The following is a 20,620-nucleotide window of genomic DNA, read 5'->3' on the forward strand; positions in this document are numbered from 1 at the left end:
TTATTTTTTTGAGAGCCAAATTTTTTAAACTTCAAATATATAGGAAGGTACATTATTTGCTTCATAAGGGTATTCCTAACCATCTGAACATACCTTTCTCAATCCTCGACACTACATCTTCTTTCACTCCACAATGTTTTACCCTATAAGACGCACATAGGTTTTAGAGGAGGACAATATGGAAAAAAATATTTTTCATTACACCTCAGGTCAGACCACTAATCAGAACCTCAATGTTTGAAATCTCTTTTTTGAAATTTGAAAAAAAGGAACTCGGGGGTTCTGTACCAACGCAACGCTGTCTTAACAGAGTTTTCTTGCATTTTTATGCACTTGGAAAAGCCGTGCAAAGATTTCTGAATCCATTTACTGTCAGTGTCACTAAATTCAAGGTGGAGTTCTTTTCCCCACTCAGCAACCCAGGGCAGTACGCTAGAATAGCTCTCACTTAGAATCTGCCTATAAATGAGGGTGGTGCATTTATGAGGTAAATTCGGCAGCAGAACATAATTCTCCAACCATGATGGATCAGGGAGAGGGGTAAATTTGGAAATCATAAACTGCCTACAAGCATTCTCAAAGTCATTTCTTTGAATGAAATCTTTACCAAGGGCAGGTACACCCGAGAGGGCAGTATAGAAGTCGGAAGTAATCTGTAACCCTTTCAAATCTCCTAATCTGTGATGTGACATTAATAGCCAAATGTCTGATGGAGATTTAATTTGTGGGAACAGTAGTGTGGGGATAACTGAGATAGGAGCTAAGGGAGAAATCTTGTCCTGAGCAGATGTTAAGACCAAAGACTTATGGCAAATATGCAGCATTCCTCTGGTGAGTACGCTATCTATTTTGGTCCCTTCTCCTGTCCTCTCAGGTGTCCATAACCTATGGAACAATTCCTTACCCAACAGGGCCAATTCTAAATCTACATGCATACAGAATGTCTCTTGTCTGGCCAGTTTAAGCCACCTTTCCAAACTAATAGCGTGAAAGAGGGCAAAAGGACATTCTAGTGCGCTTCTTATCCCACAAATAACTGCTCATGATGGATTGTAGTTTATTAATGAAACTAACAGGTACCGATATGGGTAGGGCTCTCAAGGTGTACATTATCAGCGGCAGGATGTAGGTGGTGAGGACATTTTGCCTGCCTAGCCAGGTTAGGAAAGGAGAGCTGCTCTTAGAGAGAATAGAGGTGACTTTGGAGAGTAGCGGGGGGAAATTAAGACTAAACAACAACTTGGGGTCCATCGGGATCGTCACCCCCAAATATTTTATTGCTTGTGTAGGCCACTTGAATGGTGTGAGGGCTTTGACCTTAGTACGCAGGACAGCTGGGAGGGAAACGCCAAGGGCCTCCGACTTATCGAAATTTATCATAAAATTTGAGATAACCCCAAAAGTAAATCTGCCTAGTTTCACTCCTTTGATCGTGGGGGATTGGCGGAACTTAAGAAGAAGCGTCTCTAGGGTGAGTACAAACAAGGTAGGGGATAATGGGCATCCTTGACGAGTACCGTTTCTAATTTGGAAGGCGTTCGATAGGGTGCCATTGACTAGTACTCTCGCAGATGGTGCAGAGTATAGAGTATAGATAGCTCTGATGAGGCCTTCAGGGAAGCCAAAGGCTTGTAGTACTTTCTCCATATAGGCCCAGCTAACCCTATCGAACGCCTTCTCCGCATCTGTGCCCAGGAGTACAAGAGGGGACTTAGATTTGATGGCGTGGGTGATCGCATGTATGACTCTACTGATATTATGCCTACCCTCTCTACCTGTTCTTCACCCACAAGCCCAGGGAGCAACATCCTGCTTTTAAGCAGTACCACTTCAAATCTGTGTTCAGCAGTGAAATCGGCCTGTAACTTCCACATGCTTCCTTATCCTTCCCTTCTTTATGGATAATCGTTATGTGCGCTTCCTAGGCTTGTGGGGTCAGAGAGCCACCTGTAAGGAGGAGATTGCATGCCGTGACAAAATGTGGGACTAAAATATCTTTATACTTTTTGTAATATGAGCTTGGAAAACAGTCAGGTCCGGGACTCCTGCCTGAAGGGATAGACATTAGAACCTTTTCTACCTCTTCCGTTGTAAACGGTTGAAGCAGCTGATGTATATCGACCTCAGCAATTCTTGGGATGTTAATAGAGCTAAGGAACTCCGACGTGCGTGTCTCGATTTGCTGGCTGGTGAGGGGTATTGGGAGGTTATACAGATTTGAATAAAAGGAGCAAAACTCCTGAGCTATCGCTGGAGTATTAATAAGTCGGGGGCCTGAGGCTGATTTGATGGCTTGAATAAAGGATTTATTTCTTTGGTTCTTAATAAGGTTTGAGACTAACTTAGAACCCCTATTCCCGTGAAGGTATTGTTTGAAGCGTAATACGAACATTCAAAAAGTCAGTGACCTTATGCCTCAAGCATTTAAGCAGAACCTCAATGTTAATAAGACCTCCCTGAGATGAGATGTCAGCTCAGACCCCAAAGTAAATGACCCCCCTCAATCAGACCTCAGATAAGAGCCCCATGCCTCTCATCATCCCCATTATCATCCATGATGCCTCTCATCATCCATGATGCCCCTCATATCCCCCATTATGATTCTCATCACCTCATTGCCTCAGATCAGCCCCAAGTTTCATAAAATAAAAAAGCACTTACCTCTCCGGCTCCTGGATGCCGCTGCTCCTCACTACCCATGCTCTGTGTTCCTCCTGCTGTCGGCTGTGCTGTGAACTGGCGTGCACAGAGTGACGTCACAGAGCGCCTCACACTGTGCGCAGCCCTGCACAGCCTACAACCGAGGACCAGGAAGCAGTGAGTACAGAGCCTTCACCGCTTCCTGGTCTTCACCCTCCTACCTATTTTTGCTACGGGCAACGAAAATGCTATCGCACTGTACATGTGAGCCCGCACCTGGAAGAGCCAATATCAGGGGGCTAAAGAGCCGCATGTGGCTCTAGAGCCGCAGGTTGCTGACCACTGACCTATTAGTTTGTCTTGTCGCAACATTTCCCAATGTTTCTTAACGATTCTTTTAAGGATTGTTGCCCCTTCATTATAACCAGTAATTATGGGGATCTTTATGGGGGCATCAGTACATTGGTTTGTAATAAGTTGTTTTGGGTCCTGTGCTTTGTTCTTCAATAGTGTGTTGCGATCTATCCCTCTGATTTGTTTAATGGTAGGTTCCAAGTCATCCATTTTGTATCCTTTTTCCATAAATTTGATATTAAGATCTCTAGTTTCCTTGTCAAAATGGCCAATGTTTGTGCAATTCCTGCGTAACCTGATATATTGGCTACGAGGAATATTCGTAAGCCACATGGGTAGATGGCAACTTTTAAGGGGAATGTAACTGTTGCAGTCCGTGGGCTTACAATAAGTTTTTGTATGAATCTGCCCTTCCTCAATGAATATAGTAAGGTCTAAGAAGTTCACCTGTTCTTTACTATACATTGGTAAAAATTCCAAATAAAATTCATTTTTATTTACCGTATTTTTCGCCGTATAAGACGCACTTTTTCTTCCCCCAAAATGGGGGAGAAATGCCCCTGCGTCTTATACGGCGAATGCAGTCAGTTTTACATCGCTGGATGCGATGTAAAGCGAGCGGGGACTCGGGGAGGGACTGGGAGGAGGAGCTGGGGCCGGCAATAGCGGCGGGGCGGTGCAGTCACTGTACTAAAGGCCCGCCCCGCCGCTCCGGTGTACTAATAAAATGTCATATTCAATTAATGGTTACTAGATATGCCCCTTTATGCCTAATGGTACCTTAAATCCTAAGCGCATCCGTACAATGCAGGCCGGGCGGGCGGCAGCGTAACTCCCTGATGTCACGTGCCTGCGCCGCCTACTTTATGAATGAAGCAGGCGGCGCAGGCAAGTGACGTCAGTGAGTGACGCGCCGCGCCGGCTGCCCGGCCTGCCGGCATTGTACTAAAGCGCTTAGGATTTAAGGTACTTTTAGGAATAAAGAGGCATATTTAATAACTATTAACTGAATAAGACATATTATATTAGTATACTGGAGCGGCGGGGGATATGTTGATGGCACAGTTATGGGCTGGGAGGGTCTGTGGATGACACATGTATAACAGTGCCATCCACAGATCCCCCCCCTGTAACAGTGCCAGCCACAGATCCCCCCATAACAGTGTCTGTCATCCACAGTTCCCTCATAACAGTGTCCGTCATCCACAGTTCCCCCCATAACAGTGTCCGTCATCTACAGATCCCCCCCATAACAGTGTCCGTCATCTACAGATCCCCCCCATAACAGTGTCCGTCATCCACAGATCCCCCCATAACAGTGTCCGTCATCCACAGATCCCCCCATAACAGTGTCCGTCATCCACAGATCCCCCCATAACAGTGTCCGTCATCCACAGATCCCCCCATAACAGTGTCCGTCATCCACAGATCCCCCCATAACAGTGTCCGTCATCCACAGATCCCCCCATAACAGTGTCCGTCAGCCACAGATCCCCCCATAACAGTGTCCGTCAGCCACAGATCCCCAGTAATAGTGCCATCCACAGACCACCTAGTTCCAAACCCACAGCACACCTTTTGGTTAAAAATTTTTTTTTTCTTATTTTCCTCCCCAAAAACCTAGGTGCGTCTTATACGCCGGTGCGTCTTATACGGCGAAAAATACGGTAAATTAATTAAAAAATGGTTCAGATCCGATTCTTCACCCTTCCAAATAAAAACCAATATCATCGATAAAACGTCTCCATAGGACCAGATTCGCACCGAGTCTGCCTTCTGGGAAGATGGCGGTATCCTCCCAGTGGCCCATATATAAATTAGCGAAACTCGGCGCGAATCTGGTCCCCATCGCGGTACCCCACGTCTGCAAATAAAAATCCTGGTTGAATTTAAAATAATTATGTGTGAGGATAAAACTGATACAATCGCCAGTAAATTCTATTTGTTGCTTCGGCATATTCCCATCTTTCTCTAAAAAATATTCAGTCGCTGTCCTTCCTTTTGTGTTTTCGATCACAGTGTATAGGGAGGTGACATCCAGGGTCCCCAAGATAGTCATCCTCCCATTTAATATCTTCCAGAAGTTGTAGAATATGTTTGGTGTCTTTTAAATATGCCGGAAGTTTCTGAACATGGTCCTGTAATAGGGTGTCCACATATTTGGAAAGATTGGCCGTCAAACTATCTATCCCTGAGATGATCGGTCGACCAGGAGGGTTAATTAAATTTTTATGTATTTTCGGCAAATAATAAAATATGGGGATTTTGGGAAATTGGTTGTTAATATAGTACCTCCTCATCTGTTAAAATACCTTTTATTTTGCCTTTTTTGATAAGGGATTCAAGTTTGTGTTTGTATGTGTTGGTAGGATCAAAGCTCAATTTTTTTTATAAGTCTTTGTATCACTAAGGAGTCGTTTTGATTCACCGAGATAGGAATCCTCATCTAAAATGACAATGCCTCCCCCTTTGTCTGCGGGCCTAATCACAATTTGATTGTTAGTTTGTAGTGTCCTAATAGCCTTTTTCTCCCATGGGGACAAATTTTGAGGGCCCGTCCGTTTGCTATTGGGATTGATTTTATGTAAATCTTTCAGTACCAAGGCTTGAAATGCCTTAAACGCGTCAGAATATTCACCTAGGGGGTTAAAATGAGATTTCGGTCTCAGCGTAGTGTGTAAGGGAGTCCTCCTTAAAATGCCTCTATTGGCAATAAGAAAAAAGGAATAAGTGCTTAATAAGAGTGTTCACTTTCCCACCACAGTCTTTTTATGAAAGTGCAAAATTTAAAAAAGTGACAGTATCCCTCAAGGTCTTTTTATGACCTCTTGGGGGACATATGTAGCAGAAATATATTAAGTAAAAAAAAAATCATACATAAAAGACACCCACACCAATCAAAACAGTCACCATTACCACCCCATTCACGTGAAACTTTTCATATTATATAACAAAATAGAGATCTAATTATAATAATTTATTTTGGTGTCTGTTTGCATGTTTAAAGAATAAGGAGCTATAGTTTGAAAAAATATTTACTTTTTAAAAACGTTTTGTACAGTTTTCCCCAAATAAAAATTTTTGCTAAAATTATCTTGGTAGTCCAACAAATAAGATAGTTATAACCATTTGAACCACCAAGCGTGCTAAATCACAAAAAAGTGTCTGGTCATGAAGGCCTTTTCGGGCCTGGTCATTCAAGCGTTAACCAATAGGCGCCTTCCCCACTAGCAAGGTAATGTGCTCACTGGTTACTGCAGGACGCCTATAAATGGATTGGCAGGAGATGGTAGTAACCAGTGAGCTCCGTCCTCTGCAGTGAAGGAAACCGCTGATTTATAAATAGGAGGCAGGATGGAAGGAAATGTCGCCACTTTTCTGGTAAAAATGAGGCCTGGAGCATGGCCTCTGAAATAGAAAATTCATAATTACCTGCTCCACTCTGGTCCTCTGTGCTACCTCCATCTTCCGGTTCCTGCTCTGTTTACACCTGACAGTGCATAACCATGGTCACTTGCACGGCTCCAGTCAATGACTGGCTTCAGCAGTGACACGCTGCTTGTGGCCACATCACCGCCTAAGCCAGTCATTGTCTGGAGTGGTGTATGACCATGTCCTTGCACTGCCAGGTGTAAACAGCAGAGGCAATTCGAAGAACCAGAGAGGCCAGGAGAAAGTAAGTATAACTCTTTGATTTCAGGGGCTATGCTGCAGCACGATATTTCGGACAATTACTGGGAACAAGTCTTCATAGGAGCGCTCATATCTTATATCTGGCCGGTATAATCGTGCAGCTGATCAGTCGATAAACAAGGAATTGCTCATTTGACGGCTGATTTGCATATTTTATCAGGATGAAAGATGTCCGATTATCTGCAGCACGACTGTGGCAGCGATCACTCCTCCCCAGTCACTTTGCACTGGCTTGTGTAATAGGCAGATGAGCGCCGATCAACATTTTTTTTTATTTGCGCCCCTTGAAATAGAGCGATGTGACAATGTGGCCCCCAGACCAAAAAAGGTTGCGCACCCCTGCTTTAGAGTATTCTGTTTTGGTTGCAGATGATGGTGAAATTAAAAGATCATTTGTCACAACATCTTCATCATGTTGCAAAAAACAAGATTGAGAAAATTGTGTTGGACTTTGTCTGCAAACAGGTAACTGTTAAAGAGCAAACCCAGAAATGTGTATATACAATATGACTTATATTTTGAAGTCAGAATGTAATATTTCCTGCTGTTACCTAACATAATGAAGTTAGAAACATGGTGAAATGAGGCAGTTAATAGGCAGAGAGCGCCTCACCTTTTGGACAACAATTCTCACCTTTTCCAGAGAAGTATGTGACACTGTGTCATTGCCACACATGGTCCTAATGTTGTAAATTCACTATGAATTTTTATTTATATTTTGCCAATAAAAAGGAGTCCCAGATCTGATTTGTTCTTCTTCTTCTTTCTTCTTCTTCTTCTTCTTCTTGTTCTTCTTCTTCTTGTTCTTCTTCTTCTTGTTCTTCTTCTTCTTGTTCTTCTTGTTCTTCTTCTTCTTGTTCTTGTTCTTCTTCTTCTTGTTCTTGTTCTTGTTCTTGTTCTTCTTCTTGTTCTTCTTCTTGTTCTTCTTCTTGTTCTTCTTCTTGTTCTTCTTCTTGTTCTTCTTCTTGTTCTTCTTCTTGTTCTTCTTCTTGTTCTTCTTCTTCTTGTTCTTCTTCTTCTTCTTCTTCTTCTTCTTCTTCTTCTTGTTGTTCTTCTTCTTGTTCTTGTTCTTCTTGTTCTTGTTCTTCTTGTTCTTCTTCTTCTTGTTCTTGTTCTTCTTGTTCTTGTTCTTCTTGTTCTTCTTCTTCTTCTTGTTCTTCTTCTTCTTCTTGTTCTTCTTCTTCTTGTTCTTCTTCTTCTTGTTCTTCTTCTTCTTGTTCTTCTTCCAAAATACGGCAAAAGATAGGACACGTCCTATCTTTTGCCATATCGTGGACCCATTTAAGTCTGCAATACATGCACGGAGCCTTTACAGTAGTGAATGAGTGTCCATATTGGATTAATATAACACAATTCCTATAGTGTGGAATATGATTTACATATGCACGTTATTTTTTTTTGCTTGATGCCAACAGCTGGACCTGGTGTCTCAGATTTTAGAGGTTGTTTGGAGAAAGCACATTCTTGATCCTGACGTTTTATGCTTGTGAGTAAAAGACATGTATATGTATGTTTTGTGATGTTTATGGCTAAAAACCATACAGTAATATATAGTACCTGCCCCTTTAACATGTCCTCCTATATAGCACATGTGGAACTTGAGTAAACACCCACACATTTTTTTTTTGTTATTAATTTGTGGCCTTTCATTAATGGTCTTGAAGAAGTAAATGCATCTTTTGATATTTGGATTACAGTTTTGTTTCCCCAGTCGTCTCTACGACGGCACCCCTGAGATGACCCCCGCCCTGCCACGGGCAGGAAAAACATGCAGAGAGGTTAAAAACCCCTCCCCGCCCACCACCTTCAGTGTTTTTCCTGTCTCTGTGCAGGACAGACTTGCAGAGGTGTCTTTGTTTGCAGTATGGGATCCACAGCAGGAGGTCTGGCATAGCTAGCAGCTCCCTTTTTTTCCCTACAGGTACCTGCTATGTCAGCGATACTTGTCAAAAGTAAGCCCTCTGATCCATTATGAACAGCGCGGCCTGTTAGGTAAATAGCAACCTGTGTTAGACGCGGGAGTCGGCGTTAGTTTACTTCCGGTGAGGCACTTCTGGCAGCCTGCGGAGAGCATCAGTGGAAGATGGAATGCAGGAGATGACCGCTCACATCTCTTTCGATGTTGGGCTTCCAGCCAGTCCTGTCTCATTGGTGGTGGAGGGGCCTTAGCCTGTATTTCCCCTCCAGATACCGTCTGTTTCCGGGCGCGGGATTTAACATACGCCTACAGGAATATTTATTTCAGCTGAGAGCTGAAGTGAGGCGGTCTCTACTTGGCTCTCCTGTTCCCCCTAAATGCTCAGCATGGAGGACGGTTCCGTTAAACAGCCTCTACCATCAACTGGTATTGTAAGTCAATGAGATCTCCCTGATATGGAGGGGGAAAAGAATTATATTTTGCTCCTATTTTGATGGCATTTTCTCCCTTTTTTGCCCTGGGTGTATTTTAAGTGGTTCAGGATGAGACTCCAGTGTTAATGAATGACATAAAATTGTTGGTTAAAGATGAGATTCAGTCAGCCATGTCTGGGTTATCTGCATCTTTAGCACCTAAAAAGAGAAATAAGAAAGCTAAGGAGCATGTACTTTCTGATTCTACTATTTACCCGGAGTCTGATTTTGGGGGGAAAAAGAGAGGAGGGAGAACAGGAGGATTCCTCCTCGGATGAAGAAGAAAATGAAGTTGTTGTTTTTTTTCTCTTTAGACGATATAGACCAGAGATGCCCAACCTGCGGCCCTCCAGCTGTTGCAAAACTACAACTCCCAGCATGCCCAGACAGTTTACAGCTATCAGCCTACAGAATGGCATGATGGGAGTTGTAGTTTTACAACAACTGGAGGGCCGCAGGTTGAGCATCCCTGATAGACCAAAGACTTAAGGCGGTTCGTAGCAATATGGAGATTGAAGATGTTAGAAAATCCAGATCAGTACAAGATACTATGTTTGGTGGTTTGGGAGAAAAGAGAGAGTGTTTCCTGTTCATAAAATGATTCAAAATGAATGGAATACACTAGAAAAAAGAACCTTTTTACCTAGAGGACTAAAAAGAAGATATCCCTTTAATGAAACTGATGTAAAACAATAGGACAGTATTCCTAAAATTGATGCTGCAGTTGCTAAGTTAGTCTAAAAGACTTCCATCCCATTTGAGGACTCCTCCCAGCTTAAAGATCAGATGGCTAGGAAGACAGAGGGTATAATTAAGAAGACCTGGGAATCGGCAGCTGCAATCCTGCGTCCTGCAGTTTCCTCTACTTGTGTAGCAAGATCCCTTTGCCTCTGGATGGATCAGTTAGAATCCCACTTAAATAAATAAAACTCGGAGAGAACAGATTTTGTCCTCTTAATCTTAAATCCGCAGCAGGGTTTCTAGCTGATGATTCTGCTGAAACAGTACGTATGGCAGCTAGAACTTTTGGTTTTGCCAATTCAGCTAGGAGAGTATTATGGCTTAGGTCATGGGAATGTGATATGGCTTCTAAAAATAAAATCTCTATCCCTTTCCTTGGTCAATATGTTTTAGGACTAGATCTAGATAACATTTTAGAAAAGTCATCAAAGAGGGGTTTTTCCTGTAGACTAGGACTAAAAGGATAAGCCTAATAAGAGATTTAAATTTCAGCTGCAATATAGATCTGATGGAAGTAAATCAGGTAGATGGCGTTTCAAATAAAGGGGGTAAGAGTAGACATCTTTTTGGCTCCTCACAATCATCCACATCCAAATGACTCTATCAGAGTAGGGGGGAGATTGAGAGAATTGGTGCAAGCTTGGAGGAACACAAAAATCTGTGGATCCTCTACGTTAGAATAAGGTTACAAAATAGAATTTCTTTCTTCTCCCCCCGTAAGATTCAGGTTAACAAGTCTCCCATTTACTCTTCAAAACAAAGTTACAGAAACTTCTTCAAGCAGGAGCAAATCAGCCAGTTCGGTTAAAGGAGCAATTTTTCGGGACATTATTCGACCCTTTTTCTTGTACGGAAACCAAACGGGTCATTTCGGACAATCTAAATGCTAAAATACCTCAACAGATTTATTGTATACAAAAAGTTCAAAATGGAGTCATTAAAGACCTGATATTTCTCTGATAAGAAAAAAAAAACACGGATATGGTCACGATAGATCTGAAGGATGCGTACTTTCACATACCCATACATCATAGTTATTGGAAGTACTTCGCTTTGCTATCAAGGAAGGTCAGAAGATTTGTCATTACCAATTTGTGTGCCTACCATTTGGGATTTCTTCGTCACCCGGTCTATTCACATAAATTATGGCAGCGGTGTCTGCGTATCCAAGATTGGAAGGTGTCAAGCTGGTTCGGTATCTAGACGACCTGCTGATTATTCAATCTTCTCTCTGTCTAGGTTCTTTTAGTATTGAAAACTTTACAGGATCTGGGTTGGATTGTGAACTACGAAAAATCAAATCTAGTTCCTTCAACATCAAGGGGGAACCAGGAGTCGTCTGTTCTGCCAAACGGCATACAAAATTTGTCATTGGGCGGAGAAAAATCTTCGCTCTTTACAGGCAATTCACCTGAAGTGCAGGCACACTACCGGAGCAGAACGGAAGTAATACCAGGAGAATGGGAGTTAGCTCAGGAAGCATTTGCTTTGATAGTCCAGAAGCTTTCGATAGCCCGGAAGTGGGGACTGCCACAGGTGGATTTGTTTGCGTCCAGACAAAACTGGAAAATAAAAAAACCTTTGCGCTCTAAATCCCAAATTAGCAGTGGACAATTTCTCAATAAAATGGAACCAGAATCTGGGGTTCGCCTTCCCTCCTATACCCTTGCTACCAAGGGTCCTTCGAAAGATCCAGAAAGTCCAGGACGATCCTGGTGTCCCCCTTCTGGCCAAGGAGGAGCTGGTTTCCCCTTATAGCGGAAATGTGCTTGGGATACCTGGAGTTACCCTTGACTCCAGATTTGCTCAGCCGGGGTCTGTTTTTTTTTTTTTACCCAGACGTAAAAACCCTAAGATTGACAGCTTGGATGCCGAACAGGCAATCTTAAAAGGCAAAGGGCTTTCAGATAAGATATCTTAGAATTTCTTCAGAAAGCATTCGATCTGGGCCTAAGTCCTACTACTACTAAGAGTTCAGGTGGCCTCACTAAGTACTTTTTTTGATGTTTATCTATCAGAGGTAACTCTTATTTCTAGGTTCCTGAAAGGCACAAATAGAATAAAGTTAAAAATATTAAGTCTGGCCCCTCCTTGGAACTTAAATCTGGTTCTCAGATCATTAGTAGCACCTCCATTTGAGCCCATTCATTGGATATCTATTAATCTACTTAACTGGAAGACTGTTTTTGGTGGCCATCACCTCTGCCCACAGGGTTAGTGAAATTCAGGCATTATCTACTGTATTCCCTTATTTTCAATCTTTTGATGATAGAATCATTTTTAAACTTGATCCTTCTTTCCTTCCTAAGGTGTCCTCGTCCTTCCATAGGTCTCAGGGAATATATTCCCTCTTTTTGTGAAAATCCGAAAAATGATAGTGAAAAGAATTCCACAATTTGGATGTTCGAAGGGCCGTAATCACTTGCCTTCAAGTGACAGAACCATGGAGGAAAGATAAAAAACCTCTTTTTTTGTAGTTTGCTGGCCCAAATAAATAATAAAGCAGCTAAAACTTCCATACCAAGATGGATTAAACAGGCTATTTCCAGATGTTACATAGCTATGCAGAAAGAGGTTCCGTCCAGATCTATAAGGCAGCCACTTGGAAGAGAGTCCACACATTCACAAATCATTAGAGTTGATGTTTCAGACACTAAGGCCCCTTTCACACGGGCGAGAATTCCACGCAGGTGCAATGCATGAGGTGAAGGCATTGCACCCGCACTGAATCCGGACTCATTTAGGCTATTTTCACACTAGCGTTCGATCGGATCCGTTCTGAACGGATCCGATCATAATAATGCAGACGGAGGCTCCGTTCAGAACGGATCCGTCTGCATTATTTTGGCATATAAAAGCTAAGTGTGAAAATAGCCTCGGACGGATCCGTCCAGACTTTCAATGTAAAGTCAATGGGGGACGGATCCGCTTGAAGATTGAGCCATATTGTGGCATCTTCAAACGGATCCGTCCCCATTGACTTACATTGTAAGTCTGGACGGATCCGCACGGCCAGGCGGACACCCGAACGCTGCAAGCAGCGTTCAGCTGTCCGCCTGTCCGTGCGGAGGCGAGCGGAGCGGAGGCTGAACGCCGCCAGACTGATGCAGTCTGAGCGGATCCGCATCCATTCAGACTGCATCAGGGCTGGACGGAAGCGTTCGGGTCCGCTCGTGAGCCCCTTCAAACGGAGCTCACGAGCGGACAGCCGAACGCTAGTGTGAAAGTAGCCTTACTTCAATGGGGCTGTTCAGATGAGCAGTGATTTTCACGCATCACTTGTGCATTGCGTGAAAATCACAGCGTGTTCTATATTCAGCGTTTTTCACGCAACACAGGCCCCATAGAAATAAATGGGGATGCATGAAAATCGCAAGCAGTGCGGATGCAATGCGATTATTCACGCATGGTTGCTAAGGAGATGATAGTAAATTGATAAAAAAAATAAAAATCTATTTACTGTAATATTTTCCCTTATAACATAGTTATAAGAGAAAATAGCATAATTCTTAATACAGAATGCTTAGTAAAATGTGGAAATCTTCTATCATTCAGCAGGACCTGCGCTGACGTCACCATGCTCACCATGTAGTGAGCGTAATTGCGTCATCAAAGGTCCTTTTGCAAGTCTTGCAAGAAGATGATGCCTGCTGCGCGATCATTTGGATAAGGTGACTTAATTTTTTTTATTTTTTTTAACCCCTCAAACCACATTTTAGTAAGCATTCTGTATTAAGAATGATATTATTTTCCCTTATAATGTTATAAGGGAAAATATTAAAATCTACAGAATACCTAATCCAAACCCGAACTTCAGTGAAGAAGTCCAGGTTCGGCTCTGGGTACCACATTCAGGTTTTTTTTACACGCGTGCAAAACGCATTGCACTTGCGTGGAAAAAACTGAGTATCGGAGCGCAATTTCAGTCAAAACTGACTGCAATTGCGTGCCCACTCGTGCGGTTTTCCTGCAATGCACACGCGACGCACCCAGAGCAAATTTGGAACGCCCGTGTGAAAGAGGCCTAAGGATTTGGCTTTGGAACACAAGGTCCAGTCCTCAGTGGTCCTCCCTAAAAACGAGTCCTTTGTTAGTTCTCAGGGGTGCCGTCGTGGAGACTGGGGAAAAGTGTTATCACACTTACCGGTAATAGGTTTCCGGAAGTCTCCACGACGGCACCCGGGAATTTCCCTCCCCAAAAAAGTGTGTGGTATAAGGGTTGTTTATATCTAAATATTTTGGGATGAGTCTCCTACCGGTTCTTGAAAAAGTCACTGAAGGTGGTGGGAGGGGTTTTTAACCTCTTTGCATGTTTTTCCTGTCCCTGGCAAGGCGGGGTCATCTCCGGGGGGCCGTCGTGGATACTTCCGGAAACCTATTAGCAGTAAGTGTAATAACAACCCCTTTTTTTCAATCATTGTCATTTAGGGACAGGAGTGGAAGTTCTTCAGAGTATTTTGCCTTTCATGTCATGTGCCGAATTACAGACGCCACAAGCCGAATGTGCATGCCTCTACCTCCTGGTAAGTTACATACAGATTGTCTGTCTGATTCTGTTATATCCATCTCTCACCTCTGCACATATCTTTTGACTTTGTGCACTGGACCTCATGTCTTTTACAGATGCACATTCGCTCCAGGTTCAGCATGCCATGCCACCCTTTTTCTCTCTGGAAATCCATGAAATTAAATATGCTTTTTGTTTAAAAAAAAATAAAAAATAGTCTTATTGTTATTTATTTATTTTCTTTCAGGTTTCCAGACACTGCACCTGGTTCTAGCAGTGCGCTGCCTTCCTCTAGGAAACCTTCTTCATTACATAGACGCAGGAGTGTTAACCTTAACGGAAACATTTGTTGTTAAGCTCTTCAAAGGTAAATCGCCTTCTTGTGGTTGAGCCACTTTGTAATTTGGTGATAGCTTTGTTTTCTCACAGTTTGTCAAAAACATAGAAATAAAGAGGTATCGGTAACATGTTTATATTGAATAAATAATATACAGGTGAAACTCGAAAAATTCGAATATCGTGCAAAAGTGCATTTAATGCAAATTTAAAAGGAATTGGATTAAAGCAACTTAAAATTAGAATTTTGTGAAAAGGATCACTATTCTAGGCTGAAAGTGTCACACTCTAGTCAGCTAATTACTCCATACCCCCTGAGCAAAGGGCACCTGAGATTGTGACTTTGGGGTTTCATAAGCTGTAAGCCATAATCATTGCAAATTCTAACAAATAAAGGCTTGAAATATCTCACTTTGCATGTATTGAGTCTATCTCATATGTTAGTTTCACCTTTTAAGTTGCATTACTGAAATAAATGAACTTTGCACAATATTGAGTTTCACCTGTATGTGTGTATATTAAAATAACCACTATACAAACAAAATAACACCATATATTGTCATCTCTCCTCACCCCTATATTCATCATGATGTACATTTCTATCGTGGTGCACTGTAAAGAGTATGGAGCAGGCTCATGCGCTGTGCCCACTCTATATACATGGCAGGTGCTGGCTGATCGACAATGACACAGATCCCAGTCAATAGCATCTGTGGGGTTAGGCAGCTTCCGCTGCCTTCCGATCGGAGCTCCTGTGGTGAAATTGCTGGGTTCTGATCGGTTGCCATGACAGCCTGGGGGGACCTTGGGAAAGTTACGCAGGCTGTCATGAGGCACTGCTTCTCAGGCAACCTCTCAGAATCCGATAGACCGCAATAGTATTCTATAGGACAAGTGATCAGATGATTACAATTCAAGTCCCACCCTCCTTCAAATCACCCTCTTTTTCAATTTTACATATAAAATAAACAATAAAAAAATAAACATAACGGGTATCGCCATGTCCAAAAATGTCTGTATTATTATAATAATTCCTCTGTATATTAAAAAGTTAGTATTGCTGTAATCGCACTGACCCGCAGAATAAGGTTGTCATGTCGTTTTCAGCACATAATGAACGTTTTTTTTCTTTCTCAATTTTACCACACAAAGGGTTATTTTTTTGGGGGGGGTAAAATAAGTGTTATTGAAGATACAACTTGTTCCTCAACAAACAAGCTCTTATGGCTATGTGAACAGAAACAAAAAAAAAAATTATGGCTCTTAGAAGGGAGGGGAAGGAAAAACAAAAGTTAAAAAAAGAACTATAGGTTGTGTCCTGAAAGGGTTAATAACCACTTGTGTTCCCCTTGTAGCAATTCAGTAGCTTTTTTTTTTTATGACTGTATCTTGTCATTCCTTAATTATTCCTACTGGAATAATGGTCCACATGGGTTAGGGGTGTGACTCTGCACAGTCTGACACTATCCATTCAGTGCTGCCAGTGGCAGACTATGCAGGGACACCTCCCCAACTGGTAACACCCAGGTAATAAAGGAACAGCACAGCATATTCTTAAGTTATAAGAAAAGATACTACAGAATTATTACATGGGCAACAGAAGTGGTTACTAACACAGACCTACTAGGGTAACAGGTCCTCTTTAACCCTTTCTACCCCTGAGGGTTGTTTTGTGTGTTCGTTTTGCGCTCCCTTTTTTTTTTTTTTTTTTTTGTCTGTTCACATAGCCCAGGCATGCTCAACTTACGGCCCTCCAGCTGTTGCAAAACTACAACTCCCAGCGTGCCTGAACAGCCTACAGCAGGGCATTATGGGAGTTGTAGTTGTACAACAGCTGGGGTGGCCGCAGGTTGAATATGCCTGACATAGCCATATGAGGGCTTGTTTTTTGCTGGACAAGTTGTACTTTACAACACTACCATTTGATATGGCATATGATGTAGTGGGACGCGGCAAAAAAAAATTCCAAATGGGGTGAAATTGAAAAGAAAAAGCAATTCCACCACAGTTTTACGTTTTTTATTTTTTTTATTTATTTACAACGTTCGATAAAACTGACAAGTTACTTTTATTCTACAGGTCAGTACGAATCCGTTGATACCTTTTTTTATATGTATAGTTATTCTTGCGTTTTGATAAAATGATGGTGATAAAATAATAAGAAAGTCAGTTTTATTTTTTTCGTTGCCATATTTTGACCCCTATAGCTTTTTTTTTTTTTTTTTTTTATATATTATGTGTATGGAGCTGTTTTGGGGCTCATTTTTTACGGGGCGATCTGAACTTTTCATAGATTCCATTCTGGGGTGTGTATGACTTTTTGATCACTTATTAAAAAAATTTAGAAAAGGAAGCGATCAAAAACTGAATCGGCCATTTTTACGCTTTTTGCTGTATGGGGAATATATTTTTATACTATGGGCATTTTCGCACATCACGACACCCATGATGTGTATTGTTTTCAATTTTTTTATTTTAGGAAAAGGGGATGTGAGGAATATGAATTAATATTTACTGTCAGCCATGTCCTCACACCCCCATTTGCTGACAGATAGCAGAGGTAGTAAACTCCACAGGAGAGCCCCGCTTCAAAGCCCCAGCCCTGATTGTCATTTGATTCACCTTTTTGGCATGTTCATCAGTGTACATGCAAAACAAGTTCCCACACCCCAGCCATCTGATTGTCAGCTGGCAAGGAAGAAAGCCCCAGGGGTCCAGGCTTCAAGGAGGCCCCAGGTGGAGAAGGTCACACCTCAATCCACCAGTTTGGAGGCAAGCTAAATCCTTCCGGACATGTTGGCACCTACGTTTCATAAGAAATTATGAATCGCCCGGCCATCGCAGGCGTAAACCAATTACATAGTTGTGTCCCGGTGGCCACAATATACATTCCCATGGGCTTTTTGATGGGGTTATGCCACGGAAAGGAGATATCCATATCTCCCCACAGAAAACAAATACCGGTACCATGTTTGTACTCTAGTTGTAGCCTGAACCCAGGCGGATCAATTGGGCCCGGAACAATCTTCCTGCGACATTCTGGTCTGGGGCTATGAGCCCTAAGGGGTTTTATGGGTCATTTGTTGCCAGCACCAGAGAAGGAGAGGTGGACCCTTCCCAGGGGCGGGGAGGAGAGCGGCCTGCTACAGGTCATAAGTCAATGCAAGCCAGCGGGCGTTGTCTTTTCTGAAGGGGGTCACATCGTGCCAATGTGTTTGGAGAGACCAGGAACCTGCTGACCTCACTGCCCCCACGTGACTGCAGCCAATGACTATTCCACCCTTATGACCCAAAGGAACTTCCATTTACCCAGTAACTGACTTTTACTCTGCTTAACCCTGTTGTACCCATATAACCTGTATCTGTAACATCGGACCACTGTGTATATTCTCTGTGTATATTGTGTTATATCTAGTGTGCCCTTATGGCGATTAAATATATAATTGAATCTTGTATCTCTATCACGAATCCCCACGTCCGTGTTTTGGCCTAGCTATAAGCTATCGCGGGTTGGTTTCTCACCCTCTATAATCCCGTTAGCGGACTGGGTTTATATCAAACGAGAGCTGGTGGCAGATACCCGGGCTGAGGCAGCACTGTTTTCACTGCGGCAGTGAAAAGGCTTTCTCAGCTTGTTGCCTCTCTGTGCCCGCGTGGACAGGAGGTGTCGGTGTAAACTGTACCACGCTGACCTTACCTGCTCCTCTGAAGGGCGTAACATCACGTTTTTGGTAACCCGTGACCATACCGCATCTCGTGAGCTCGACGAAGGCGACGTCAAGCAGGCACGAGGTGTGGTATTAGTCACAGGGGGTGATTTTGAAATTTACTATAAATTTTTCCCCCACTTTTTTTTATAGTTCCCATAGGGAACTATAACAAGCAATCATTAGATTGCTATTCTCAAAGACCCCAATGCACTAGCATTGCAGTCTTTGAGAAAATTGCTAGTTTCCTATGGAGCCCTATTACAGGCAAGGCTCCATAGGAAATACTATGTAGCAGCCTCTGATCGCCGCATTGGGGAGCTGGAGCATCACCGGAAGCGCACAGTGTTTCACGCGCTCAGATGCCGGGTTCAGGATTGACCAGGCATCTGAGGGGGTAAATGTCCACTATCTTCATTACTGCCGATTGCGGGTGTCTGCTATAAGAAACAGCAGGCCACCCGCGCATCTTTTGCAGCCCCATTGAAGTAAATGGGTCCGCACCCGAGCCGCAAAGACTGCAGCTCGGATGCGGACCAGAACAACGGTCGTGTGCAGGAGGCCTAAGATAGTCTCTTGTGTATGCTTTCTTTATAACTGTTTTATTTGATGTGCAATATGTACTTGTCTGCCATCTTGACTTCTTCCCTCAGATATGTTTTTTCTAATGAATCCTACATTTCCCAGCATGCCTGGCTTTTTAGAGACAGAGGGGCTGGAGTCTTATCACACTGCACTACTCTTAGTACTGTGTAAGGGCTGCCATATCAGTGACACAGAACTGCTGTCTCCTTACTCAGCAGGGTTTCCATGTTTTCCTATGTGATACAGTTTGAGCTTGTCTGCCTTTTCTTCCCTGTTTTCTCTCCCCTGTCAGCTCTTACATGCAGGAGGTAGAGAGACTAGTGTGAAGATACATCTTGTAGAATTACGCTGGAGAGTTCGCACACACAGATGGTAGAGACAGGCAGTACAAGTCAGGAGGTTTATATAACTGCTGCTAATAACAGTATACACTCATCTAGTCTAGATATACAGTCCTGGTCCTTTCCATAGGGGAAACTATATCAGAATACAGGGATATACAGAGGAACATAGAGGGTGAAGAGGGGAGGAGCCCGAGAGCTTCCAGGAGGGATTTGATGAGTGATGGAGTTGACCACAAGTCGGCCACACAGAATTGCTGTGTATACATTAGAGCAAGCAGTCTGACTTGAGATCACATGCCCAGATTTTCGGTAATGAAAAGGTTCAAAATGTTTAACAAGTTACACTACCAGAATACTGGTGGTGAGTTATCAATATATGTAAAATAAAAAAACTGGAGTGCTTCTTTAAAGTGGTTCTCTGGGTAAAAAAAAAATATTTATGAAAATACTTAAAGGATAACTGTCGTGTGTGTGTGTGTGTGTGTGTGTGTGTGTGTGTGTATGTATTTATATATAAAACATTTTGTATTGGATTGTGGTGATTAATATCTCCTTGGTGGCCCTATTTCAACTTTTCACTGTGTATTCAATTACCCCTTAATTTCACAGTTTTTGTTCCCTGTACTGCCTACTTTTACCTGTGCTTAAAATAGGGTTGCTAGGCATGGTCCGGCTATGTGTTGAAGGACGGAGGACGCAGAAGCAGCAGCCGTGCAGGGTCAGATTACTGACAGCCAGGGACTGTAAGTAAATGATGAAAGCCAGGTCCTCCCCAGCAGCTGATAACAGTGCCTGGGCTGTGTGCACTTCTCCCTGTCCCTGCACTTGGCAGACGCTCCCTCACTCAGCAGACTGGGACAATGCAGAGTTGTAGCAGCGCAGACCAGGGAAGGGAGATCCGCCATCTGCTCAGTGTATAAATGAAAGCAACATGTGGTAAGAGGACCCCTTTGTGCTGCAGGAGATTAACCCTTTAGGGGGGAGGGCTCTGATTAGACACTTTTGGTGGGCTATTGTTACTGGCTAGTGAGGGCAGGCAGGATTAGCCTCAGGGTGAGGGCATTGGCGGCCATCTTAACTGAATAGTGAAATTGCAGTTTTATGCAGACTGGTTGCTAAGGGGCGAATCTTATTAAATATGGGGTAAGTCAGTCTAATAGTAACTGATTCTGGAATATCATGTTATTAGTAACTACATATATGAAAATTGAAATTGGGGTCTAAATGTGACAGTTATCCTTTAAATATTTCTTTATTATAAAATTATTCCCAAATACCTTTGATTATAATGAAAATTATAATATCTGTTATAATGGCTCGAT

General features: G+C 42.8%; 1 protein-coding gene across 2 annotated transcripts in view; it reads left to right on the top strand.

The window, feature by feature from the left end:
- The window catches only part of LOC122927858 (gamma-secretase activating protein), a 139,611-nt gene that overhangs the window by 104,565 nt on the left and 14,426 nt on the right, over positions 1–20,620 (top strand). For both annotated transcript variants that reach the window (XM_044280146.1, XM_044280147.1), the window contains exons 24-27: positions 7,057–7,152; positions 8,103–8,173; positions 14,248–14,342; positions 14,574–14,693. In XM_044280146.1, the coding sequence (XP_044136081.1) occupies positions 7,057–7,152; positions 8,103–8,173; positions 14,248–14,342; positions 14,574–14,693 (382 nt within the window). The remainder of the gene's footprint in view (positions 1–7,056; positions 7,153–8,102; positions 8,174–14,247; positions 14,343–14,573; positions 14,694–20,620) is intronic.

This window comes from Bufo gargarizans, chromosome 2 (assembly GCF_014858855.1).
Source record: "Bufo gargarizans isolate SCDJY-AF-19 chromosome 2, ASM1485885v1, whole genome shotgun sequence".
NCBI lineage: Eukaryota > Metazoa > Chordata > Amphibia > Anura > Bufonidae > Bufo > Bufo gargarizans.